The sequence below is a fragment of the Mustela putorius genome, unplaced genomic scaffold (assembly GCF_011764305.1).
Source record: "Mustela putorius furo isolate JIRA1106 unplaced genomic scaffold, ASM1176430v1.1 tig00000228_pilon_pilon_pilon, whole genome shotgun sequence".
Classification (NCBI taxonomy): Eukaryota; Metazoa; Chordata; class Mammalia; order Carnivora; family Mustelidae; genus Mustela; species Mustela putorius.
This window is the reverse complement of record NW_025421322.1, coordinates 10,947,327-10,969,004: the sequence shown is the minus strand read 5'-3', so window position 1 is coordinate 10,969,004 and position 21,678 is coordinate 10,947,327. Positions and strand designations below refer to the sequence as shown.

The window sequence follows — 21,678 nt, the reverse complement described above, 5'->3', positions numbered from 1 at the left end:
TTTTATGATTTAAGTATTAAATTTAAAATATTCCCTGGAGTCCCCTCATGACAAACTTAAAGGGATGATTCAGTGCTATATTTCTCCAAGGTAAATTAAGTGCCCAGTCTGGTATGTTACATTTGAATAACACCTTGTAAACTAAGGACTGGTTGAACCTTCTGAAAATGGAATTGAGGAAACTGAATCAGGCTTTCCTCTGAGGAATCTTAGTATATTATACACTCTATAAAATGTAAATACTTTTTATTTACAGTCAGTTGCTAGGATCCAAGAGTGCTTCTGCATCCCCTATCAATTTTAATGTGCAATATGCAAGGGGAGTATCTTCTGAAGAGTTGTGAGAAAAGGAAGGTTCTCAGCTGAAGATTACATCACCCTGAGCAAAATCCCATGTCTTTTTGTAAGACCACACCACCAGCCTGTGGTCTTCCTGTGCAGAACCATCTGTGCACTGATATGGAAGCTTGTGGTGCAGTTAGGCCTCATTCTGAAACTTAGGTTGAGAGACAAAGTAAGCGATAGTTATGATACAAGATCAGCCATCAGAAATGCCAAGAAATCTAATTTTCTGTGATTTTGCATAGCTTACTTTTTGGTCCTGTGGGTTATGCTTCAGTATACTATTAACTGACCCCACAGAACTATTGTGAAATTTAATCACTGTTAATGTTTTGAGAATCCCAAATGAATGCAACATACATTTAAAAAAAATAGTCTTTATATTATGTTTGTATTTTTCCTGGACTATGCTATCAGTTTCTTACTGGACCTATTTCCTTAATGAAAGTTATATTATAACTTTTACAGACTCAAATTATTTGGGTCCAAGTCAGCTACCTTGGATATGAAATGTACCCCATGAAAAAAAATTATGTTTAGGAAATAAATATTACTCTGACACCAAATGTTCTAATTATTCTTTATTTGATATGTTATATATGTAACTCCTATATTAATATATGTATTAAATAATCATATAAATTATAATTATAATGTTATAATATATAATGTATAATATATACATTATAACATGTATATTAGGGTGTGTTATGTATATATTCTGAAATCATGACATAATATATATTTACATTGTAACATACTAACTAAAATTTCTAACTCTAAATGAACTCAGGATCTAGTTGAGTCATATATTTCTGTATAGCATTTTTTAAATAGTCTTGTCTTTATTTTCTTGTAGTTTATTAGAACATAAAATCTTAGAAATGGAGGGAAAGCACAAGGAAGAGTTGGACACCTTAAAAGAAGAGAGAGAGAATCTTCAAATCTTGGTTACTCGTCAAACATATATAATCCAGGAGCTGGAGAAACAATTGAACAGGGCCACTAACAATAATAGTGTCCTTCAGAAGCAGCAGTTGGAGCTGATGGATACAGTACACAACCTTGTCAACCTTTGCACTAAAGAAGGTGGTAAGAATTTCTTCAATTTGGCATAGTAGATATTTTATTTAACATGCAGAAAGTAAATATTCAATACTACTTTCTAGATTGTATTGATTGTTGCATAAGAGCAGCAAAATAACTTTATTCTTAGAGGCATTGCATGAAGTTTGTACTCACAGTTTTCTCATGTTTTTAATGTCAGAGAATGTATTCATAAGCTTGAATTTGTGAATTCACAATATCTTTCTAAAAGAACTTTCTGGTTTCTTCTCTCTTGCTTGCTCTTTGTAGCCTTAGATAAAACCTGCAATACTGTCATGGATAAATATTTGATGTTATGATATTAGGCATTTTAATATAGAAGACAGAAATTAACCAGTTAAAGATTAATTCAGAGTCCTGGGAGAGTTTCAGTAAGATTCTTGTTTTAAAACTAATATTAATTATTTCTTTTGTAGAGGGAGAGAAGGAAGAGTTGGTTACAGAGAAAAGGAGATATAGAAGCTCCCAATAACTATTATAAAGGAGAAAGAATCTTTGATATTAAAAGTCTTTATAAAGATCACTTATGTTTAGTCCTGTGTGGAGAGGACCTAACCAGGGCATCCAGACATATTTATTCTGGACTGTCGTGGTGACAGTGGAAAAATACATGTTTTTAAAATTCTAGTATAGATAACATACAGTGTTATATTAGTTTCAGGTGTTGGAAATTCAAATTTTTAACATGACTAGAATATCTGGAGCCACTTAACCACTGAAAATATTGTAGGTCCCTGTCTCTTTAGAAGATATTTATCCATCTGCCCATTCCCACCCAACAATTATTGAATGAGTGCCCCTGCAAACACTTGTCCACTTCAAGTAGATTGTCTCCCTAGCCTCTGGAGAGCTCTTCAAAGTTTGGAGCTTAAAGGCGTCTTCTGTAGTTCCGGTCACTAATCAACCTTTCTCTGAGTGAGGATGCAATGAACATAAATTGTGATGAGTGAAAGAGAGCACCATTTACGTCTGAAAGCTATGGTTGTCTCTAAGCTGTGGTTTATGTGACCATTCATGCGGTGGTTCCATGTGCATATGCAATATACATACCACAGAGGCTTCTTTAATAATGGACTTGAAGTCTATAAAAAATGAGCTCAATTCCATTCTTTCATGTATAGATATGAGTATAGATGATAATTCTATACGAAGTGATCTTGTTTTAAAGACATTTCACATTTTTCTATTACACTCCATTACCTTGAGTTATATCTTCTTTAGTCTAAACAAGTCCTTAATATACTTTGTAAAGAATATTTTTTAAACAGTAAGTTCCCAGAGCTCCATTTGGGTGTGCTCCGAAATGTGATTGGGAAGGAAAAAACCTGCTAATCAGTCAGCGCCTGCCAAAACCTTGGGTTAGAGTCCACTGGAAGGAAAGCTTGGTATGATTTTGCCAGAGAATTTTAATGGAGCTCATGAGTATTTAGAAATTAAGTATTAATATGAGACATATCTATTCTCATATTGAACTGAATACATTAGGGGAACATTGAAAACACATTTTTCTTATCATCTTTAGACTTAAAGCACATGGAGTTGAGTATTTCTTTTTTCTTTTTTTTTCCTTCATGATGTTAGAAATCAAGCCCTGGTGATTCTCACAGAGCTCATATGTCTGCCTACTTATCATAATTTCACTTCTTCTCTGAATATTTGTCCAATAAATATGTCTATAAACTTTTAGAGGCAGAGGTGGGAGTGACTGCAAAAGGAAAATTCTTGGCTAGGTTTGGAATTTGGGTGCAATAGCAGGCAACCAAACATCTGTTTAAGAAACATTTATTGAACAATTATGAACCTGATAGATGCTACCCATAAGTAACATCTCAGGGTATGTGAAAAGTAACTGTGTCTCTTTTGTGATATAGTCTATCCAAAACAAACAAAAATAAGAGAGACAAATTGTCTAATACTTCAGGCCTCTTGATATTTCTTTTTAATGATACAATCCTAAAATAAATTCTGATTTAATTGCAGGACTTGTGATCATCATGTTAAGTCTATTACCCCATTTTCCAGTGGGTTCCGTGCTCTCATAACCATAGGTTTTATTTGCTTCTTGTGAATTGTTGTTTTCTTTAATTCTATAGTTATTATTCTGACCAAATATTTGATCACTTAAGGACTCACAAAAGACACAAGAATAGAAAATTCCTCTTACTAAGGTTTCCATCAAGATTTTAATTCTCTGCATATCTTCATTTTCACTGGTGTCATAGTCTTTAGTTATGGTGAATTTGAAATTTTAAATAACTCATACCATAATATGGCTTAAAATCAGTTACTAAAATGAACTTATTTCATCCTAATTCTAAAACATATAAGTAAAACATTTTCCTACTTTTGTGACTAAAACTCATTTATTAAATGGATTTATTATTGATCAAGAGGTTTATGCAAATATCTCTTATATTTAAATTTATGCAAAGATGCCTAAAATCAATATACCACAATAAGTGCATCAGTTTTTTTTTTAAATATGTATTTTAAGAACTCCAAGAGTAATCTTCTAAAATATTTTCCAAAATCTTCATGAGCTATGTTACAATACAAAAGCCAAAAATGTTTAATTGTTTAATGTTTAATTTAATTTAACATTAAGCATCCACCATTTCCAACTTGACCCAATCACTTACGGAGACAGTCTGAATGTAACACTACAAAGTAACACTACAAAGAGAAAAGATTTTTTAGTGAGTTTTCTCTGTTACCAGCAATATAATTTAACCTTTATGAAGCTGTTTCATCATTTTATAAAGTCAGGATAATTGTGTCTACTTCTCAGTGACAGGGAAAGGATTAAATTAGGTACTGCCTATAAAAGCAAGCAACACATGACATAATTGACTCGTTAAACTCTAGTTCCTTCTTTCTCCTCCAAGTGACTAGTTTCAATTAAACACAAATTTATTAAGTGTTTTCTATAAGCAAACTTTCTTTCATGGAAAGTGTCTGAAGACAAGGCTCAAGAGTGTTTAATTGTGGACAATCATCCAAGCAGTTTCTTTTAGCCTCAGTTTTCTTATCTAAAGTGGGATCATAATACATGCCTGATGAGTTTGTAGTAAATTAAAAGAAGTTTTTATAAAACATATAGCATCAGTGCCTACCATAGTAAATGCTGAAAAAATTGTAGTTAATTTACTTTTATGCCTTCTAAAGTGTTTATAACTTACTAATGTTACATGATAAAAGAATTCCCACAAGTGTTAGCTGGAAATTTATCCTTTCTCTAACGTGTGTTTGGTCCAGGAATTGTAAACCATCTTTGCATGTAGGGATTATTTCTGTTTAGTTTCACAGAACTTTTCCTACTAAAATATCTAATGTCATAAGATATATTTAAAGCTAAGTACAATTTTTAATAAACACACTTTCTAAATAATTGACCAACCTGTCCTCTTTTCCAAACAGGAAGTAGTGGTGTTTTAGACAAATAATCATTTCAAACTGAATTGCATCCATTTTGTGAGGCTTCTGGGTAACACAATTTTTTGGTCTAACCTTTGTCTGCAAATATTTGGCCACACTTATTCTTAGAAACATTACCCACTAAAAAAATATTGCCCTCAATGTTATCATAGTGTCAAAATTTAGCTGTTTGCTTCATTTTTATGGCAATTTACAATTATTGCTGGAATTAAATAGTTTATATTGATAATGGCATGGATACAAGGCATGGAATTCTTCCAAGAAGGATAATCAGGTACTGTGACCATCAGACATTCACCAGTCATCTTTATGTTCAGAGGCGATGAAGCCATCACCACATACATTGAACACACATGAGGCAAACATCATATTATGTGATCAAGAATTTAATTAGTAACAAAGCATTAAAAAAGAAGAAACACAATAATATTTAGCTTCCACTCTCTACCATAGGCTGGTTTTCTTACTGTCTAAATCACCTTGGAACATACTTCTGCTATACCAAGGTATGACTAATAAATTTATCCATTCATTCAAAAATAGTTATACAACAACTGTTCTGTTTCATATTCTCTTCTGGGGGATAAGAATATTCATCCATTTTTATTTAATAAATATTTCTTGAGTTCTGGTAATATAGCAGATGGAGTTCAGGCCACTGGGTAGAGAGAGAAGTTGTATATTAGTTTGTAGCTTCAAGGAAACTGGAACTTGGTGGGCAGAGAGACAGATAAATACACAATTATATTTCATATTTTGTATTTTGCTACATGTGAGGCTAAGATGCCAGGGCACTAGTAAAATACAGAAGACAAATATTAAAAGAATGGCAGGGACAGGATGAGGGCAAAATACATCATCTGCCATCCTCTTAAGGATTTTGTTGAATGCTTGCTATAATTCAGGCATTGTTTAAGCTTTATGTGTATTAACTTAGTCCCAACAATAACAATATGAGGTAAATACTATGGCTAGTCCCATTTTATAAATTCTACAGAGAACTTGAGTAATTTGCCCAAGGTTATACATAGCTGATAAAAGTTGATCCATAATTAAAACATAGACAGGATGCTTCTAATGGGATAATAATGGCTAAGCCTTCAAAATGAAGAAAGTGGAGGATACTCCAGACAGCTCAGAGAATATGTATATTTGCCAGGAGTCATGGCAGGGCGTGGGATATACCTAAATGCATAGCCTAAGTCTCAGAATTAAAACCAGGAGAACCGTAAAAGATGGAGTTAGAGAGGTAAACTGAAGGAGACCAAGGAAGTTGCATTTTTATCTGAAAGCAAACAGTAAGGCGTCCTGTCAATGTATGAGGACCATACCGACATTTGCATTTTAGGAAAAAATTGCCCCAGTCACAATGTAGAAAGAATGTACTGGAAATTTGATAAGCTTGGAAGCAGAGGGACCAGATGGGTGTTTTGCCATTATTATTTAAATATTAGCAAATACTTGAGAGTAAAAAGCCAGTCTTCTGAGCCCTTTGCACATATTAACTCATTCAGTTCTAATAACAACTCTGTAAGCTGGGTGCTCTCATTAGCTTCCTGTGACAGAGAAGGAAACTAAGCATAGAGAAGTAAATCATTTGCAAATACCACACTGCTAGCAAATGAGCAAGGTGAGATTTGAACCCAGAATCTGATTCTGGAGTCTGTACATTATCCACTGTACTATGATGGGGAGGGAAGGTAGAGTTGGTGGTGGTTTTCATCTGATTCTCGAAAGGATCTCCTAGGAGAGAAATAATGAGGTTGGGACCAAAGAGGGATAAATAAAAAGGCAGATACAGGGAAATTTCATGAACTAAGAGAATTAAAATCAACAAGAAATAATGACCTATTAGAAAGTGAGTCAAATATAACTCTTAATTTTCTGGATTCAGTAACTGAGGGGATATTGATGACATTACTTAAAATCACCAACATTTAAAATTAATCAGGTTTAAGTGGGAAAGATAATGAGTAGTTTGGGGCATATTGATTGAGGTGACAATGGGAAAATTCAAATCTGGAAGTCAGAGAAATAGGAATTTGTAATTCAAGAGTGAAATCTGGAGGACCACGTGCATTGTTGTGTCCTCAGAGGAGACAAGTGGTAAATCCAGGAGCAAATGAAATGAATTGGAAGTGCATATAAAGCAGTGACTCAGCGATTGGGGGTTATCTATTTGAGAATCTGATAAAAACTAGCCTACCTTTCCTTCTCGCTTAGTGCAAACACTCAGGCACAGGTTTATGTGCAATTTCAGAGAATTTACATACTAAGATTATGAACCCATTTAAAAATAATAAGAATGTAAAATCCAAGAAAGAAAATTGAGAGTTCTTTATGGGATAGTTTAAAGGAGACTGGAAACAAAACAGAATTAGGAGGAAAAACCAGTAGTAAGAAGTGTTACAGCATAGAGAAAAAACTTCTATGAAACATCTAATCTCCATGGCAATAAGCAGAAAGGAAAAAAAAAAGAGAGAAAGAGAGAGAGAGAGGAAGGGAGGGAGGGAGGAAGGAAAAAAGAAAGAGAAAACTTCTTTTACATCATCGGAAAAATGTAATGACTGATAATATAAATTTTTAAGTGATCTAAATTATTTGGTTGAAAATGTCTTTCCCAGGGGCTGATGGCAGTGGTATGGAACTTCTGATCATTATTTTCAGTCCTCTGGCCTTCTGAAAAGGGGAAATGAGGCATTTGTTTCTTTCCCAGTGCTGAGGAGACATTTGGTTCTGTTCTCAGAATAATTCTACCATCTGAAAGGAATTTACCTCCCGTGCAGTGTCTATTGAGTTTGTGAAGTAAATCATTCAGTCAAGGGATGAGATAGTTTGAACTCCTGGAAGTCCCTTGAGTTAAGAATGATTCTAAAAACATCACAAGCAATGGGAGGAAATTAAAACTTTTTGAATGTCACTTATATAAACATTGATAAAAATAGAATATATCATTTTCATTGACTGAGTAAAATATTTGGGTTTTCGTTGACTACTTGTAATGCACAATTTAACATTAGGTAGAAAGAGAAAGAAAAATACAGGAAGTCATCTGCTGCACAGTACAGTGAGCACTTGTTCCCATTTAATGAGGGAAATGCTTTATCTTGACAGAAAATTATATGTCAAACATTTACAATTTCCTTAAAACGAACCACACTTTCTAGCACTTCCTTTCATAAAACCCAATGGTTTTTTTAGGGGAAAGTGACTGTTTATTTTTGGAAATGGTATATTTCTTCTTTTTGATGGAGCATGTTATCTGCCTTTTGAAAAGTTATAATTTCTCTAAAAAAATTGTGTGAATAGCAGATAGCCAAACTAATGATAACAAAATAAGAAATAGTATAGCCTTTAACCTCTCCCATGAATTATTTCTAAGCCACATCTTTTGGGAGATTTGAAACTTTGTGGTTAATCTCTTTTGGAATTTGAGTTTCAGTTTAGGAAACTAAACTATCTGAAAAGGGATATCTCCTGCTTCTAGCTGGGCCTGGAAGTTACCAGGTGAAAGGCCGCAAAAAAAAAAAAAAAAAAAAAAAAGAACAAAAAAGAAAAAAAAGAAAGAAAAAGGGTTGCATTTCTGTGAGCAAATTCCATTTCTTTTTCTCTTGTGCTTTCATGGTCTGGTTGGTTAAAGCAAAGAAGCACAAAATATTTTTAATACAATTTCAATTAAGTCATTTCCTAGACACATCCACACTCAAGTTGAACTGAAGATATATTTTCTAAGTCCAAGGACATAATGAAACACTGATTACTTACAGATAAGCTCTGCTACTTTACACTGAGTTCAAATGACACCTCTAATTCCTTGAAGGGAAAGTAAGAAAAAAAACACATTTCATTAATCTTATTCAATTATTTATGCATCACATCAACCATAAACCCTCATGAAATGTCTTCTACTTTTTGGGAGAAAAATGAAACAAAACCTGAGAAATTTTATAATCATACAGTTAGGCTTAAATACATATAATAATACTGATTTTTAACATTTTTCTCAAAGTTGATTATAAAGAACCTTTAAAACTATTGATAAAAAACATTTTTTTTAAGATTTTATTTATTTATTAGAGAGGGGGGGGGAGAGAGTGAGCACAGGCAGATAGAGTGGCAGCAGAGGCAGAGGGAGAAGCAGGCTCCCTGCTGAGCAAGGAGCCCGATGTGGGACTCGATCCCAGGACACTGGGATCACGACCGAGCCGAAGGCAGCTGCTTAACCAACTGAGCCACCCAGGCGTCCCGATAAAAAACATTTTTAGTTTTCTATTAGGAATCACCATTTATTTTCAATTAAAGAGTATCAACATCATAACTAAAGACACTGGAATCTCAACCTACCATTGGCTTAGATGTTCACATTCTGAGTGGGACCAGCTCCAGTAAGGAATCACATTAAGATGTGATCTACTAAGAACAAGTTACCTTTTTAATGAATTTATGATGAAATTAAATTATTAAATGAAATACCATTTAAGCCATACCTCTTTTAATTGCATTTTTCTATTGTGTCTTTGCATATATCCATAATTATTTTTAGGTAAGAACATTCTGTTTTCATAGCCACATGAGTTCCTTTAAAGTAGTGAATTTGAACTTTGGGTTTAATTTTAAGTGGAGATTTGGTTCTAAAGGAAGTTTGACCAGTTGTTTTGGCCTCATGTACACATACTTACAAATGCACAAAAAACTTCTATGAAACATCTAATTCAAGAGTGAAATCTGGATGACCACCTGCATTGTTGTGTCCTCAGAGGAGACAAGTGGTAAATCTTGGCCATAATTAATTCTCCAGCTCATCACCCTAAAGCTAAGACCTAGACTGAGATGTCACCTAATCAGCATCTTGGAACAACTATGACATATGCCATCTAGAGGGCAAGGCCTGATGGTCTAGCAGGAATAGGAATCAAGGGCATCTGAGTTCTAGTCCCAGGCTGTTTAACATAAAACTACCGCACACCTTAGAGTTTGTCTGGTGTCCTAGACAAATCCATACATTTTATGACTCATCAATCATTCCATCTCTTCTCTTCATTTTGTATCACTTCTTTTTTTTTTTTAAGATTTTAATTAATTTTTTATTTTTTATAAACATATATTTTTATCCCCAGGGGTACAGGTCTGTGAATCACCAGGTTTACACACTTCACAGCACTCACCAAATCACATACCCTCCCCAATGTCCATAATCCCACCCCCTTCTCCCAAACCCCCTCCCCCCGGCAACCCTCAGTTTGTTTTGTGAGATTAAGAGTCACTTATGGTTTGTCTCCCTCCCAATCCCAATCCCATCTTGTTTCATTTATTCTTCTTCTACCCACTTAAACCTCCATGTTGCATCAGCACTTCCTCATATCAGGGAGATCATATGATAGTTGTCTTTCTCTGCTTGACTTATTTCGCTAAGCATGATACGCTCTAGTTCCATCCATGTTGTTGCAAATGGCAAGATTTCATTTCTTTTGATGGCTGCATAGTATTCCATTGTGTATATATACCACATCTTCTTGATCCATTCATCTGTTGATGGACATCTAGGTTCTTTCCATAGTTTGGCTATTGTGGACATTGCTGCTATAAACATTCGGGTGCATGTGCCGATATCCTTGATGAACACAGATGCGAAAATACTCAACAAAATACTAGCCAATAGGATTCAACAGTACATTAAAAAGATTATTCACCACGACCAAGTGGGATTTATTCCAGGGCTGCAAGGTTGGTTCAACATCCGCAAATCAGTCAATGTGATACAACACATCAATAAAAGAAAGAACAAGAACCATATGATACTCTCAATAGATGCTGAAAAAGCATTTGACAAAGTACAACATCCCTTCCTGATCAAAACTCTTCAAAGTGTAGGGATAGAGGGCACATACCTCAATATCATCAAAGCCATCTATGAAAAACCCACTGCAAATATCATTCTCAATGGAGAAAAACTGAAAGCTTTTCCGCTAAGGTCAGGAACACGGCAGGGATGTCCATTTTGTATCACTTCTAATGACTAGGAAATCGCCAAGTTCAGATGAACCTCAGCATAATAATCAAGTGTTATTCTTCAAAATTTTTACCACATATTTTACCACAAGATTAAGAATCAAAGTGACATACCTATGGTGACAGGCTTTATTTATTTAAAACTTCAAAATGAATGTTTTGGTTTTGGTTGGGGGCTTTTGGGAGTTTGAGGGTTTTTTGGTTTGTTTTTTGGGTTTTTTGGTCAGTTTTGAAAAGCATCTGGCAACAGCTTTCCATTTATATCATTGCCCAAGGACTTTCATTTCATTTTTAATGGCTTTTGCTGAAATCAATTATTTGTCTACTTACAACAAAGCACAAAATATACCTTTTGAGCTTTCCCACAAACATGGGAAATCTTTTGTTCAAAATCAATATATTCCAGTCAGGCCAAAACATATTACATGGGAAATTAACACACATGAAACACCTGAAATATTTTTGTTAATGAAATGACCTTCTGAACAAATGGCAAGGGTCATGTAACACTCATAACTGCCCATCAGGGTGTCCAAAAGGAAAACACGAAAATAAATTTTGTGAAAAATGAGTATTACTTGATTAAACAAAGGTTATATGTAAATCCATTTTCTTTTTTTTTTTTTTTTTTTTTTTTAAAGATTTTATTTATTTATTTATTTGACAGAGTGAGATTACAGGTAGGTAGAGAGGTTGGCAGAGAGATAGAGAGAGAGAGAGAAAGAAGGAAGCAGGCTCCCCGCCGAGCAGAGAGCCCGATGTGGGACTCGATCCCAGGACCCTGAGATCATGACCTGAGCCGAAGGCAGCGGCTTAACCCACTGAGCCACCCAGGTGTCCCTGTAAATCCATTTTCAACTTTCAATTCTTTTTTGGCATCCTTTGTTGCTTTAAGTGTAATAGGTATTAAATATACATTCAGTTATATATATGAGTCATTTCACCTTAGAGGAGCACTGGAAATTTTATTTGAATACACTAATCAAACTAAAGTGGAGTTATGTAAAATTACATGATGTTTCATTATGCTACACTTAAAAAAATAGCTTAAAATTAGTAATCTACTAATGGGGTTTGTTGCACGTGCACATAGATTTAACAGTTTATGTACCTTATACATACGTCTCACTATTACTAAAAGTGTATACTCCTTAAATTATATATATGGGTCATATATTCTCCAGATAATTAAAATGTATCTCTTTAAATAGTAAAATGTTAAGAAAATTTAAAAATACTGAGATAGTATGTTTTCTGCATTGTTTTTATCTTCTTTTCCAGAAAGGAAGATTAAATAAAATTGAAGCTTTTTGTAATACTTTAATTCACTATCCTCAACATGACTTAATTTGCATCAGAATACTACAATGCCTTTGAAAAAATATATGATTTATCCCTTATATCTGCCCCAACTGTTCTCATTTCTTATTTTTGTCTACTTCTAAGATTACTGTCTCCTCCTCACACACACAAAAAAACCTTTTGATTATCATTTTGTTGTTGTTGTTGTCTTCATGCCCATTCTAAAGGTGAACCCACACACACACACACACACACACACACACACACTTCCACGCAAATACCCACACATATGTTCACCCCCCCTACTCCCACCAGCACTTCCTCTAAACTTGTAGCTTCAGCATATAGTCCAGAGGCTGGGATGTCAAATAATTAGGCTTGTGAGAATATTACCCATGATTAATGAGGACAAATTTTGGTCAGCATGATATTTAGGATGTATTCAGTAAGAAATCCAATATAGCTGCTCAGACATCTCTTATTTCCTAATGCTCTGTTAGCTTTTGAAGTTGCAGGCCACCAGTGCTCCACATTTCTGCTGAGAGTTCCCACCTCAGATAATTCTGCTGTCTGTGGCTCTCATCTATCCTCAACATTTTTCTTCTTTATCTTTTCTAACCCCTGTCACTCTTCCAATACTTCCTGCTTCTGAAAGATGAGGTCGTAACCATTCTGAATTAAGACCTGTCCTGATTCACCCAAGACCCTGGGTATGACCTTGTCATCTGAGATAAGTATTGCTGGGGACTCTGTGACAGATGAGTCATTGGAGTCCTGTTTGGATTTGACTTCACTCCAGGGACCAGTAAGAAATAGTTAAGATTCTTGGCTTTATAGGCAAAAGAGTTCCAGCACTTAGACATTTTGGTGAAGTTAGAAAGCATCTCCGAACCTCCAATTCCTCATATATACAATATATTGATAACAATATTTCATAAGGTATTTGTGAGGACTATATGAAACAAGGCATATATAACATACTTGGCTCACAAAATTCTGAGTTGAACACATGGTAAGTGTGCTAATTTCTAATGCTGACTGTGCCAATTGATTTTATTATGATCATAATTATTATAGTTCCACCAAGAAGATAATGGGTAGTTAATATTTTAAGTATCATGTATAAACTATGGTCACACAAAGAACAGTTCCTTTTACAAAAATTTAATGAAAGTAATAATGTAGCAAGCAAATGATTTTTAACTGGGGTTAGGGGGACTATGGGGAAAAGAATAGTAGATCTTTAAAAAAAGAAGCTTTTAGCTACTTACCCAAAGACTTCAGATTTAAGGTATTTACAAATAGAATATGTGTTTTTCTACTGTGATACAGCAATCTGCACTATTTTATATATAATACATATATACACATTAACATATATATGTACAAATATGTTACATCAAACTGTATATAGTTGCCCTTTTTGTGGGTTAAAAACAATCATGCTGAGATATCAATCCCTAGATGTTCAGTTCAAATGCATATGTTTTATATGAAATAAAATACTAACTTTGAAATTTTCATGTATTTATATAGTTACGTATTTTGTGTATTTTATGTATTTATATAGTTATACATATGTAATATGTATTTATAAAGTCATTGGTGAATCTCCCTCACTCTCATTCTTACACACATAATCTAAAATGAATATTGCCTATAAACCTTTTAATTTTCCACACTCATGACATCCAAGGCATTGCCTTTTCCACTTTTAAAAGTCCTTTCAAATAAATTAGGAATCTAGGGAGTGTCTTCAAATGGCTTTTCCATGAGATGCCCACACATGTGGCTGAAAAGTATAGAATCTTATCAGGTGTTTGCATGTTTGCACTTTATCAGATATGATGACTTACTTATCCATACGCTCAGTTAACTTCAGTGCCCTGTTGAGGTAAAAAATTACAGATTTATGGTCAACTCCTGTACTATGATCTACATAGTGATGATGGTACAGTAAGTAACACAGGATTATCCTTAAAGCAATAACTTGATCCACATATATTGTGATGCTAGCTAAATACTAGAAAGATAGGAACCATTAGCCACATCTAAGATTTAAAAAGAATATTTGAGTTGACCTCTTTATGGCTTATTATTGGGAATTAAGTAGGATCAAGGACTTTGGCTTTTTACATTGTCTCTGTTATAGCAAAGACTAATTGCCTTCTGTGTTCTGTACTAGATTTGCTACAACTCAGAATTACCAATTCCACATTCCAGGAAGTTTTCTCTTGAGGGTTCATCTGAGTTGAAGTGACCCTCTGCCTCAGCTTTATGGTTCTTCCTTCAAGTCAACCCAGTGGCAGACATGCCATCTGGATTGAAATTGGCGGGGCAAATAAAAGGGAGAGCCAGAAAAAGTCAACAGTTACTGCAATCAGGGTCTCAGGTTGCTTTTTGACTGAATGTTGGCTGGTGAAAGACAGACATGCACCTGCTTGTGTCCCTATTCTTTCCCTTTAGATCATGATGATTTGGTTATAGAGACAAGGCTAAATGATAAGAATGAATAATGGTTCTTTCTTAAGGCTTTCTAGATTTATTTGCTGATATCGGTGTGCACATAGTCTTTGAATTGCCAAACCACAATTTTAAGATTTAGTTCAGATAAACTGCTTTACTTTTTTTTTTTTTTCCATTCAACTGCTCTCTCTTCTGGGCAGCCTTCCCCAGGTTTACCTGGCAGATAGAATATACTCTCCCTGAATATTCTCAGTGAACTTGATACATATCCGAAAATAACAATCTCTGTTTGATGCTATATTCAAGCTGGTAATATTATAGCTCTAGAAGCTGTTGCTAGTCTCTTGAGACCAGGTAGAGAGTCATCAACTGTGTCAAAAAAAGGTAAAGAAACCTATTCCCATTCACACTCTTTGAAATCTGATTATGATTTACCTAAAATTCTATTCTACTTTGTTTATGATTGAGTAAATTATCTTTTTTCTTAAGCTAGCTTGAGTTTTTCTCTATCATGGAAGATATTAATTATGGATATAGCTATCTTGAGTTATCATAGAAGACCCACTAATATAGTAGGACTTTCTCCCATCAGACTGTGATTATGTTAAGAGCAAACTGTGGTTTTCTTATGTCTGTATCTTCACCATCTAGGAAAAGTCATGCATGTAGAAGATACTCAATCAATATTTGTTGATGGGGCACCTGGGTGGTTCAATGGGTTAAGCCTCTGCCTTTGGCTCAGGTCATGATCCCAGGGTCTTGGGATCAAGCCTCACATCGGCTCTCTGCTCAGCAGGGGGCCTGCTTCCTCCTCTCTCTCTCTCTGCCTGCTTCTATGCCTACTTGTGATCTCTCTCTGTCAAATAAATAAATAAAATTTTAAAAAAATTGTTGAATTAATAAATATAGCATAGATTTTTTAAAGTTTTATTTATTTATTTGTTGCAGGGGGGAAGCACACAAGAAAGGGAACAGCAGGCAGAGAGAGAGCAGCAAGCTTCCCACTGAGAAGGGAAACTGATGAAATACTCTATCCCAGGACCTTAGGATCATGACCTGAGCCAAAGGCAGATGCTTAACTGACTGAGCCACCCAGGTGTTTCAGTATAGTGTGGATTAAATTAAGAGGAGACAGGAGACAGCCCATTAAATTGAGAAACTAATAAAAAAAAGTCTGTCTTATATTTGGGTCATCATTATTTTTTAACTAATGGCAACTGACAAGTATAGTGGAACCAGTGGGACTGTAAGAGAAAGAACACAGAATTTGAAAGGAAAGATTAGATAATATTAAGCAAATGAAAGTTGAGGTAGAAGTAAGAGCTGTCCAACAGAAAAATAGAAATATGAATCAGGAGGTCAAGAGTGAAGCAAACATATACAGTATCAAAAATGCTTATATCAGAAACCTAATGTGTAGAACTTTGAAGGCATGATAGTTTGCAAAAAGTGCAATGTATAAGGAATAGAGATCTGAGAATCAAGCCAGCATCCATATGGTAGGTGAGGAGAGAAAGAGAACCCAATGAAGATGAAAGAGAAAAGAGAAAAGGGACCAAGAGAAGTCAACACAAAAGGCAAGGGGAAAGATAGGCAAGGCCAACTTCAGTAGTACGGGGGAATAAGGTGGAAGAGGTACTAAATGGCTTTGATCTTCATAGTAAACCATAAAACAAGGTCATATATAAAGAATGAGAGATGATAGGATTAAGATTTAGCCTTGAAAACTTTTTAGGAAATGTAAAAGAAAATCTAGGGGCACCTGGGTGGCTCAGTCAGTTAAGCATCTGACTCTTGATTTCATCTCAAGTTGTGATCTCAGGGCAGTGAAATTGACCCCTGTATGGGGTTCCATGCTGGGGTCTGCTTGAGATTCTCTCTCCCTCTCCTTTTGCCCCTCCCCTGCTCATGTTCCCTTGCTGTCTCTCTCTAAAATTAAAAAAAAAAAATCTTTAAAAAAATCTAATAGTAATGACCAAAGGTTTGACTGAACAGCATGAAGAACCTAGCTGTGTTTAGAAAACATGCATTTGGATGGCGTTAAAAAGCCTCTCTTCAGTATTTGCAATCTGGAAGGAGGGGTGAGAAAATGAATAAATGTCCTTCTTTGAGTTGGGTTTTACCCATGCAAGGGGTTTGTAGATGAAAGAACAGTGGGTGGAGAGCACCAGGAATTCCACCTGAACTGTCCTTTAACCCCACTGCCTGACAGTGAGATAGAAGTTAGGAAGAAAGGAAAGGGAAGCTAATGAGGGACTAATAGTAATGGTGGGGAATCCAGATTCTCAATTAGAGGAAAGACTAATTCATTAAGAACTAAAGGGAGAGGAAAAAACGAGTATAATGTCAAAGAAGGAACTTTTAGATATAAAGATCAATTTTTTAATTCATGCTTTTTAACCAGTTTATCATTATAAGAAGTCTGAGCTGCTTTGACAGATAAAACACCTCAATCAGCTGTCCATTTCCCCTGGCTCTGTCCAGTTGATGCTTCTTTTACCCTCTCTCATCACATTTTCCATGTCGGTATCTTATCATTCACTATACCTTCCTCTAGATATTATCTTCCAGTTTACTGAATCTCAAGCCCTCCTACAAAAATGTATCCTTAGTTCTGACACTTTTAATGGTCAGTAAATCATCTTTTTATTATCCTTGTTTTAAAATGTTTATTATGTGTCTAGTTTTACAGTATGTAACCATAATATCTCTAATACATGACAAAGAAAATAATTAGTCATGCATATTAAAGTTATGAGATAAAACTTCTGCAATCAATGTGTTGTTATGTACATCATATGTCATTTCATCTGAAATTATCTTTAAACTATTCAGATTAAGTTTATATATGCAGCAAGATTAGATTACTTGGATTTTTTTAGATTTAAACAATTGTATGATATGATATAGTCAATGAACAAAATAAACCAGTTAGCTAACTTTGATAAGGAGAGGCCTTTTCAATATAATCCTAAATATAACCAGTCAAATGTAACTGCCCTAACATTTGGTCAGCTATAATACTGGATTTGAGGGTGGAAGATCTACGATTCCATTGACTGGACTTGCTGGCCTTCTCCAGCCTACTAGTGTCACTTCTGGAAGAAAGAATAATAATATAATCTTTCCATTAATAATAATAATATTACTATTACTATAGCAATAACTACCATTTCTTGAGTTATTTTACTTAAGTCACTCTGCTTTGTTACATAATCTATACACTTGCCTCAGAGATATGTTTAACTGCCCTGCTTTGTAGATTGAAAAAAGAAAAACTAAAGATCAGTCTACTTTTGTGGAAGGGCCTTTTTCAAACCATGGTATATAATACAAATGTCAAAGGTAAGCTGGGAATGGATCTTTTATACTGATCTTAAGTGCTTTAATACTGTAATATATAGCCCGGATCAATCTTTCAGACATAATGTTTACTGATTAATAAGTAGCTAAATAGAAGCACTCCAGTCTTTCTGGAAAGAATGACCATTTCTTTTGGAAAGAATGTGTTTCTATTTTTTAGAAATGCCAAACTATATTTCAAGAAAATGAAATATCTTCATCTACCTTTTATGATGGAAACTGTAAACCATTTTTCCAGTTATAAGACTTAACATTCATGGCTTGAACATCATTTTTATACAGTTAGTTTCCATAAAAGTAAGCTAATACTCAAGTTCTTTTCTTTTTCTGTTATTAAAAATGTGTGTGGGTTTCCCTCTTCCCACACAACAGCCTTTCACCAGCATCTTCCTGAGTAAGAAAGGAAAGAGAATAGGAGGTGACAGAAGTGGGAATGGAGTATATTCTCACTGCATAACTAAATAAGGAAGAGCAGGAAGTGGTATATTCAGTAAGAGAAGCATTTTCTCCTTAGATAAGTGACTTTCTCCATTTCTTACCCAAAAAAGAAAAATGGGTTTACCGTTGAATTCCTCTTTGATCACATCTTCCTGTGTTCATCCTCTCAAGGGATCATAATTTTGGCATTTCTTCACATTCCCCCTCTTTCTTTTGCATCTAATTTTGGTTATTTTCAACTTGTTTCAATAGAAGATTAAACATATAGAATTTAGGAAGGTTTTATTCAAAAATAGCAGTCCATTCACTTAAAATAAGCAAGCACAAATGAACTGTGTTGATGTTTTTCAGACCAATACCCTTACATAACCCATCAACACACCCATTGCATTTAAAGATGGCTTTTGAATAAGCATTTATATATTCATTTTTAAATTCCTATTTGCATAACTTCTATGCCATGCTTCTTCACTATCATATGAATGCATAGTCCTCTGATTACTTATTCTGTATTGATATTGTAACTGCAGTGGTGGTGTTTAGGTGTAATTATTAATATAAGTAGGCAAAACCATCAGTGCACACTTGAAATATAGAAAATATAGAAAACCATGATACTATTAAAAGTTATAATTCTATATTTTTGTTATGACAGTATAGCTGAGTGGATATTTCATTTTCTTGAAACATCATTATTTTTGAAAATTTGAAGTATTTATATTGAAATAGTCATTCTTTTCATCAGCTTACTAATTTATAGATAATTAAAAATAAATAGTCTAAACTCATGCTTCTTAAGTTTAATTTGGGCTAGTGCTTTAGATTATTAGAGCATGTAAAATCTATTTAAAAGCATCATTTAATATTTAATATTTAATTTGATATTCTTATTATAAAAGGCCATCCTAATTCAAAGTGATCGGAAGCAGGTATTTATTAAATAACATAAGACTTTAAGGGCAAGGTCATAACATAATCTTAAAAAGTCTTCTTGAAAGGATTAATTAAACCAGTTACTAAACTATATATTTTTTAGAAGATACTAATCATAAATATTTTGAAAATGTGCCATGTATACATTTAGTAAGGAACTACTAAATATGAGTCATTTTTGTATTTTGATCTCAGTAATAAGAATTTCATAATAGATGAAGGTCAGTGTATAAAATTAAGTTCTCATTAGAGCCTATCTAATTAAATTTCCTTTTTCATTTGGCTTACCCTCTTTACTGAACTCTTCCCCTATAGAAGTTAATTTCAAATCTTATTCATATTCTTTTATTTGTATACTATCTGCCTGATAGTTTAACTTCAGGCATTCAGTAAAAAAAAAAAAAGTTCAGTTCCCTTTTCTTTCTGGGTAAATTAGGTCAGAGGCTCTTTTCTACTTTCTAAATCTAATTATTTTGAGGTTTTTTTTTTTTTTTTCAAATAAAAATTTCTAGGAGCTTACCAGTCCAAATGGTATTTTGATGTTTGAATTTGTTATCATTATCTCTTCTTCCTCCAAAAATGTTTTAGCAGTTTTTGAACGTTTCCATTGAAGTGTAGGTAAGAACATTTTAGAAATTTTGCAGAAAAGTTGCCATAATTATTACAAGTTGGAAGTGTTACACTATCAGGTCATTTGTGCCTTGAGTTGATGTTCTGGAAATTATAGACAAAAACAAAATTTAAGTAAACAAAATATAAGAAGTATTCAGTTAGAAATTGCTCTACAGATTTTTCCATTAGTTTTGTAATTTTGTGAGTCAGCTCAAATTTAGTATTGTCTTTATGATTAATTTGTCAGTAAATGCAACATTGGCATTTGTTTTGAGGAAATAAAGACTTGCTTAGCTATACTTGGAGTCCATTTGGGTACTAATGGTACTGATATTCTTGTTCACATATTGCAATTTTTTTTTTTTTGCAGTTTTACTAAAGGGAGGAAAAAAAGAGGAAGAGAAACCATTTAGAGACTGTGCAGATGTATATCAAGCTGGTTTTAATAAAAGTGGAATCTACACTATTTATATTAATAATATGCCAGAACCCAAAAAGGTAAAACCAGAAGTGTTTGTTTACGAGATGTAAAGCAGATCCTAGTTGAATTGCTGAATAATCAGATTGATTTGTGAGCTTGTTAAGCTGAAAATATATATGCCTGAGCTCTCGTCTCCCAAAGATACTGTTTGCCAGGTCCATAAAAGATGAAAACCCTATTGCATAGACGTCCCCGAGACCCATACCTCCCAACCCTCTTTCACAAAATTCTGTTTATTCTCCGCTCATTCTAGGGATGTCCTATTGCCCATAAATGCTTGCCTTGTATAGATTATGTGTTGAGGTGATATGTACCTCAAGTACATGGAGAAGAGGTAGAAGCAATCTTTCAATGTCTCCAGGACCCAGATGGCACACATCATGTATAGTCTAAATACTGTGGAGAGGGTGCCATGGACATATTGCTATTTGCAGAATCACTGTTCCTATTAGGGTGAGAAAAACATATTCTCTCTTGACTCATCATCTTGATAGGGTTTGCTTTTCATGTTTACCTAAAAGAGTGCGTTAGAGGCTAGGATTCCTCAGTATGTTGAACAGGATCCAAAGTAAACTTTGAAGTAAGCAAACACTATATTCTTGCTGTTACATCTCTTTTTCTCTACATTTCTCTACATTTCTCACATTAAGTCATCCATCCATTACTTCACTCAATTCACATTAAGTGGACGTCATTTGTCAGTCACTTCCTAGGGACACAATATAGAACACACAGACCCCACCATGGCAGTGAAGACAGACAATTACACAGATAGTTACAATAGACTGTAGAAGGGTAGTGATTGAGACAGTCTGTTTGAAGCAGGATTTATAGAGACGTGAGGAGAGCCCTGCACTTTAGCATGTTAAAGTTTTTGCCAGGAGGACAAGAGAGAACCAAGACTCCAAGAAGACCACCTGTCTTTGTAATGCTCCATTCTCAAAGAATGAAACAACTTTCCTCTCCTCTTTGCCCCACTTAAATTACCAATCCTGTGTCCTCATTTCCTGTGGCTACTGAACAAGTGCTCTTGGAAGGCCTTCCTTAATTCCCTTAAATAGCTTTGCATGACTTTTTCACTAGCAAAGTTCTACAAGGCAAGGATTGTGCCTTTTTGTCTTTGGTTTCCTGGGACCTCGCATAGTTTTTGGCACATCACAGGTCTTCAATAAATATGTGTTTAAATGAGT

The 21,678-nt window shown here is 34.4% G+C and overlaps 1 protein-coding gene across 3 annotated transcripts in view; it reads left to right on the top strand.

Moving 5' to 3' along the window:
- Positions 1-21,678, top strand: part of ANGPT1 (angiopoietin 1) — a 246,668-nt gene that overhangs the window by 167,422 nt on the left and 57,568 nt on the right. For 2 of the 3 annotated variants that reach the window (XM_004771315.3, XM_013045207.2), the window contains exons 4-5: positions 1,202-1,434; positions 20,378-20,505. In XM_004771315.3, coding sequence (XP_004771372.1) covers positions 1,202-1,434; positions 20,378-20,505 — 361 coding nt within the window. The remainder of the gene's footprint in view (positions 1-1,201; positions 1,435-20,377; positions 20,506-21,678) is intronic. The other variant, XM_004771316.3, reaches the window with a different exon arrangement.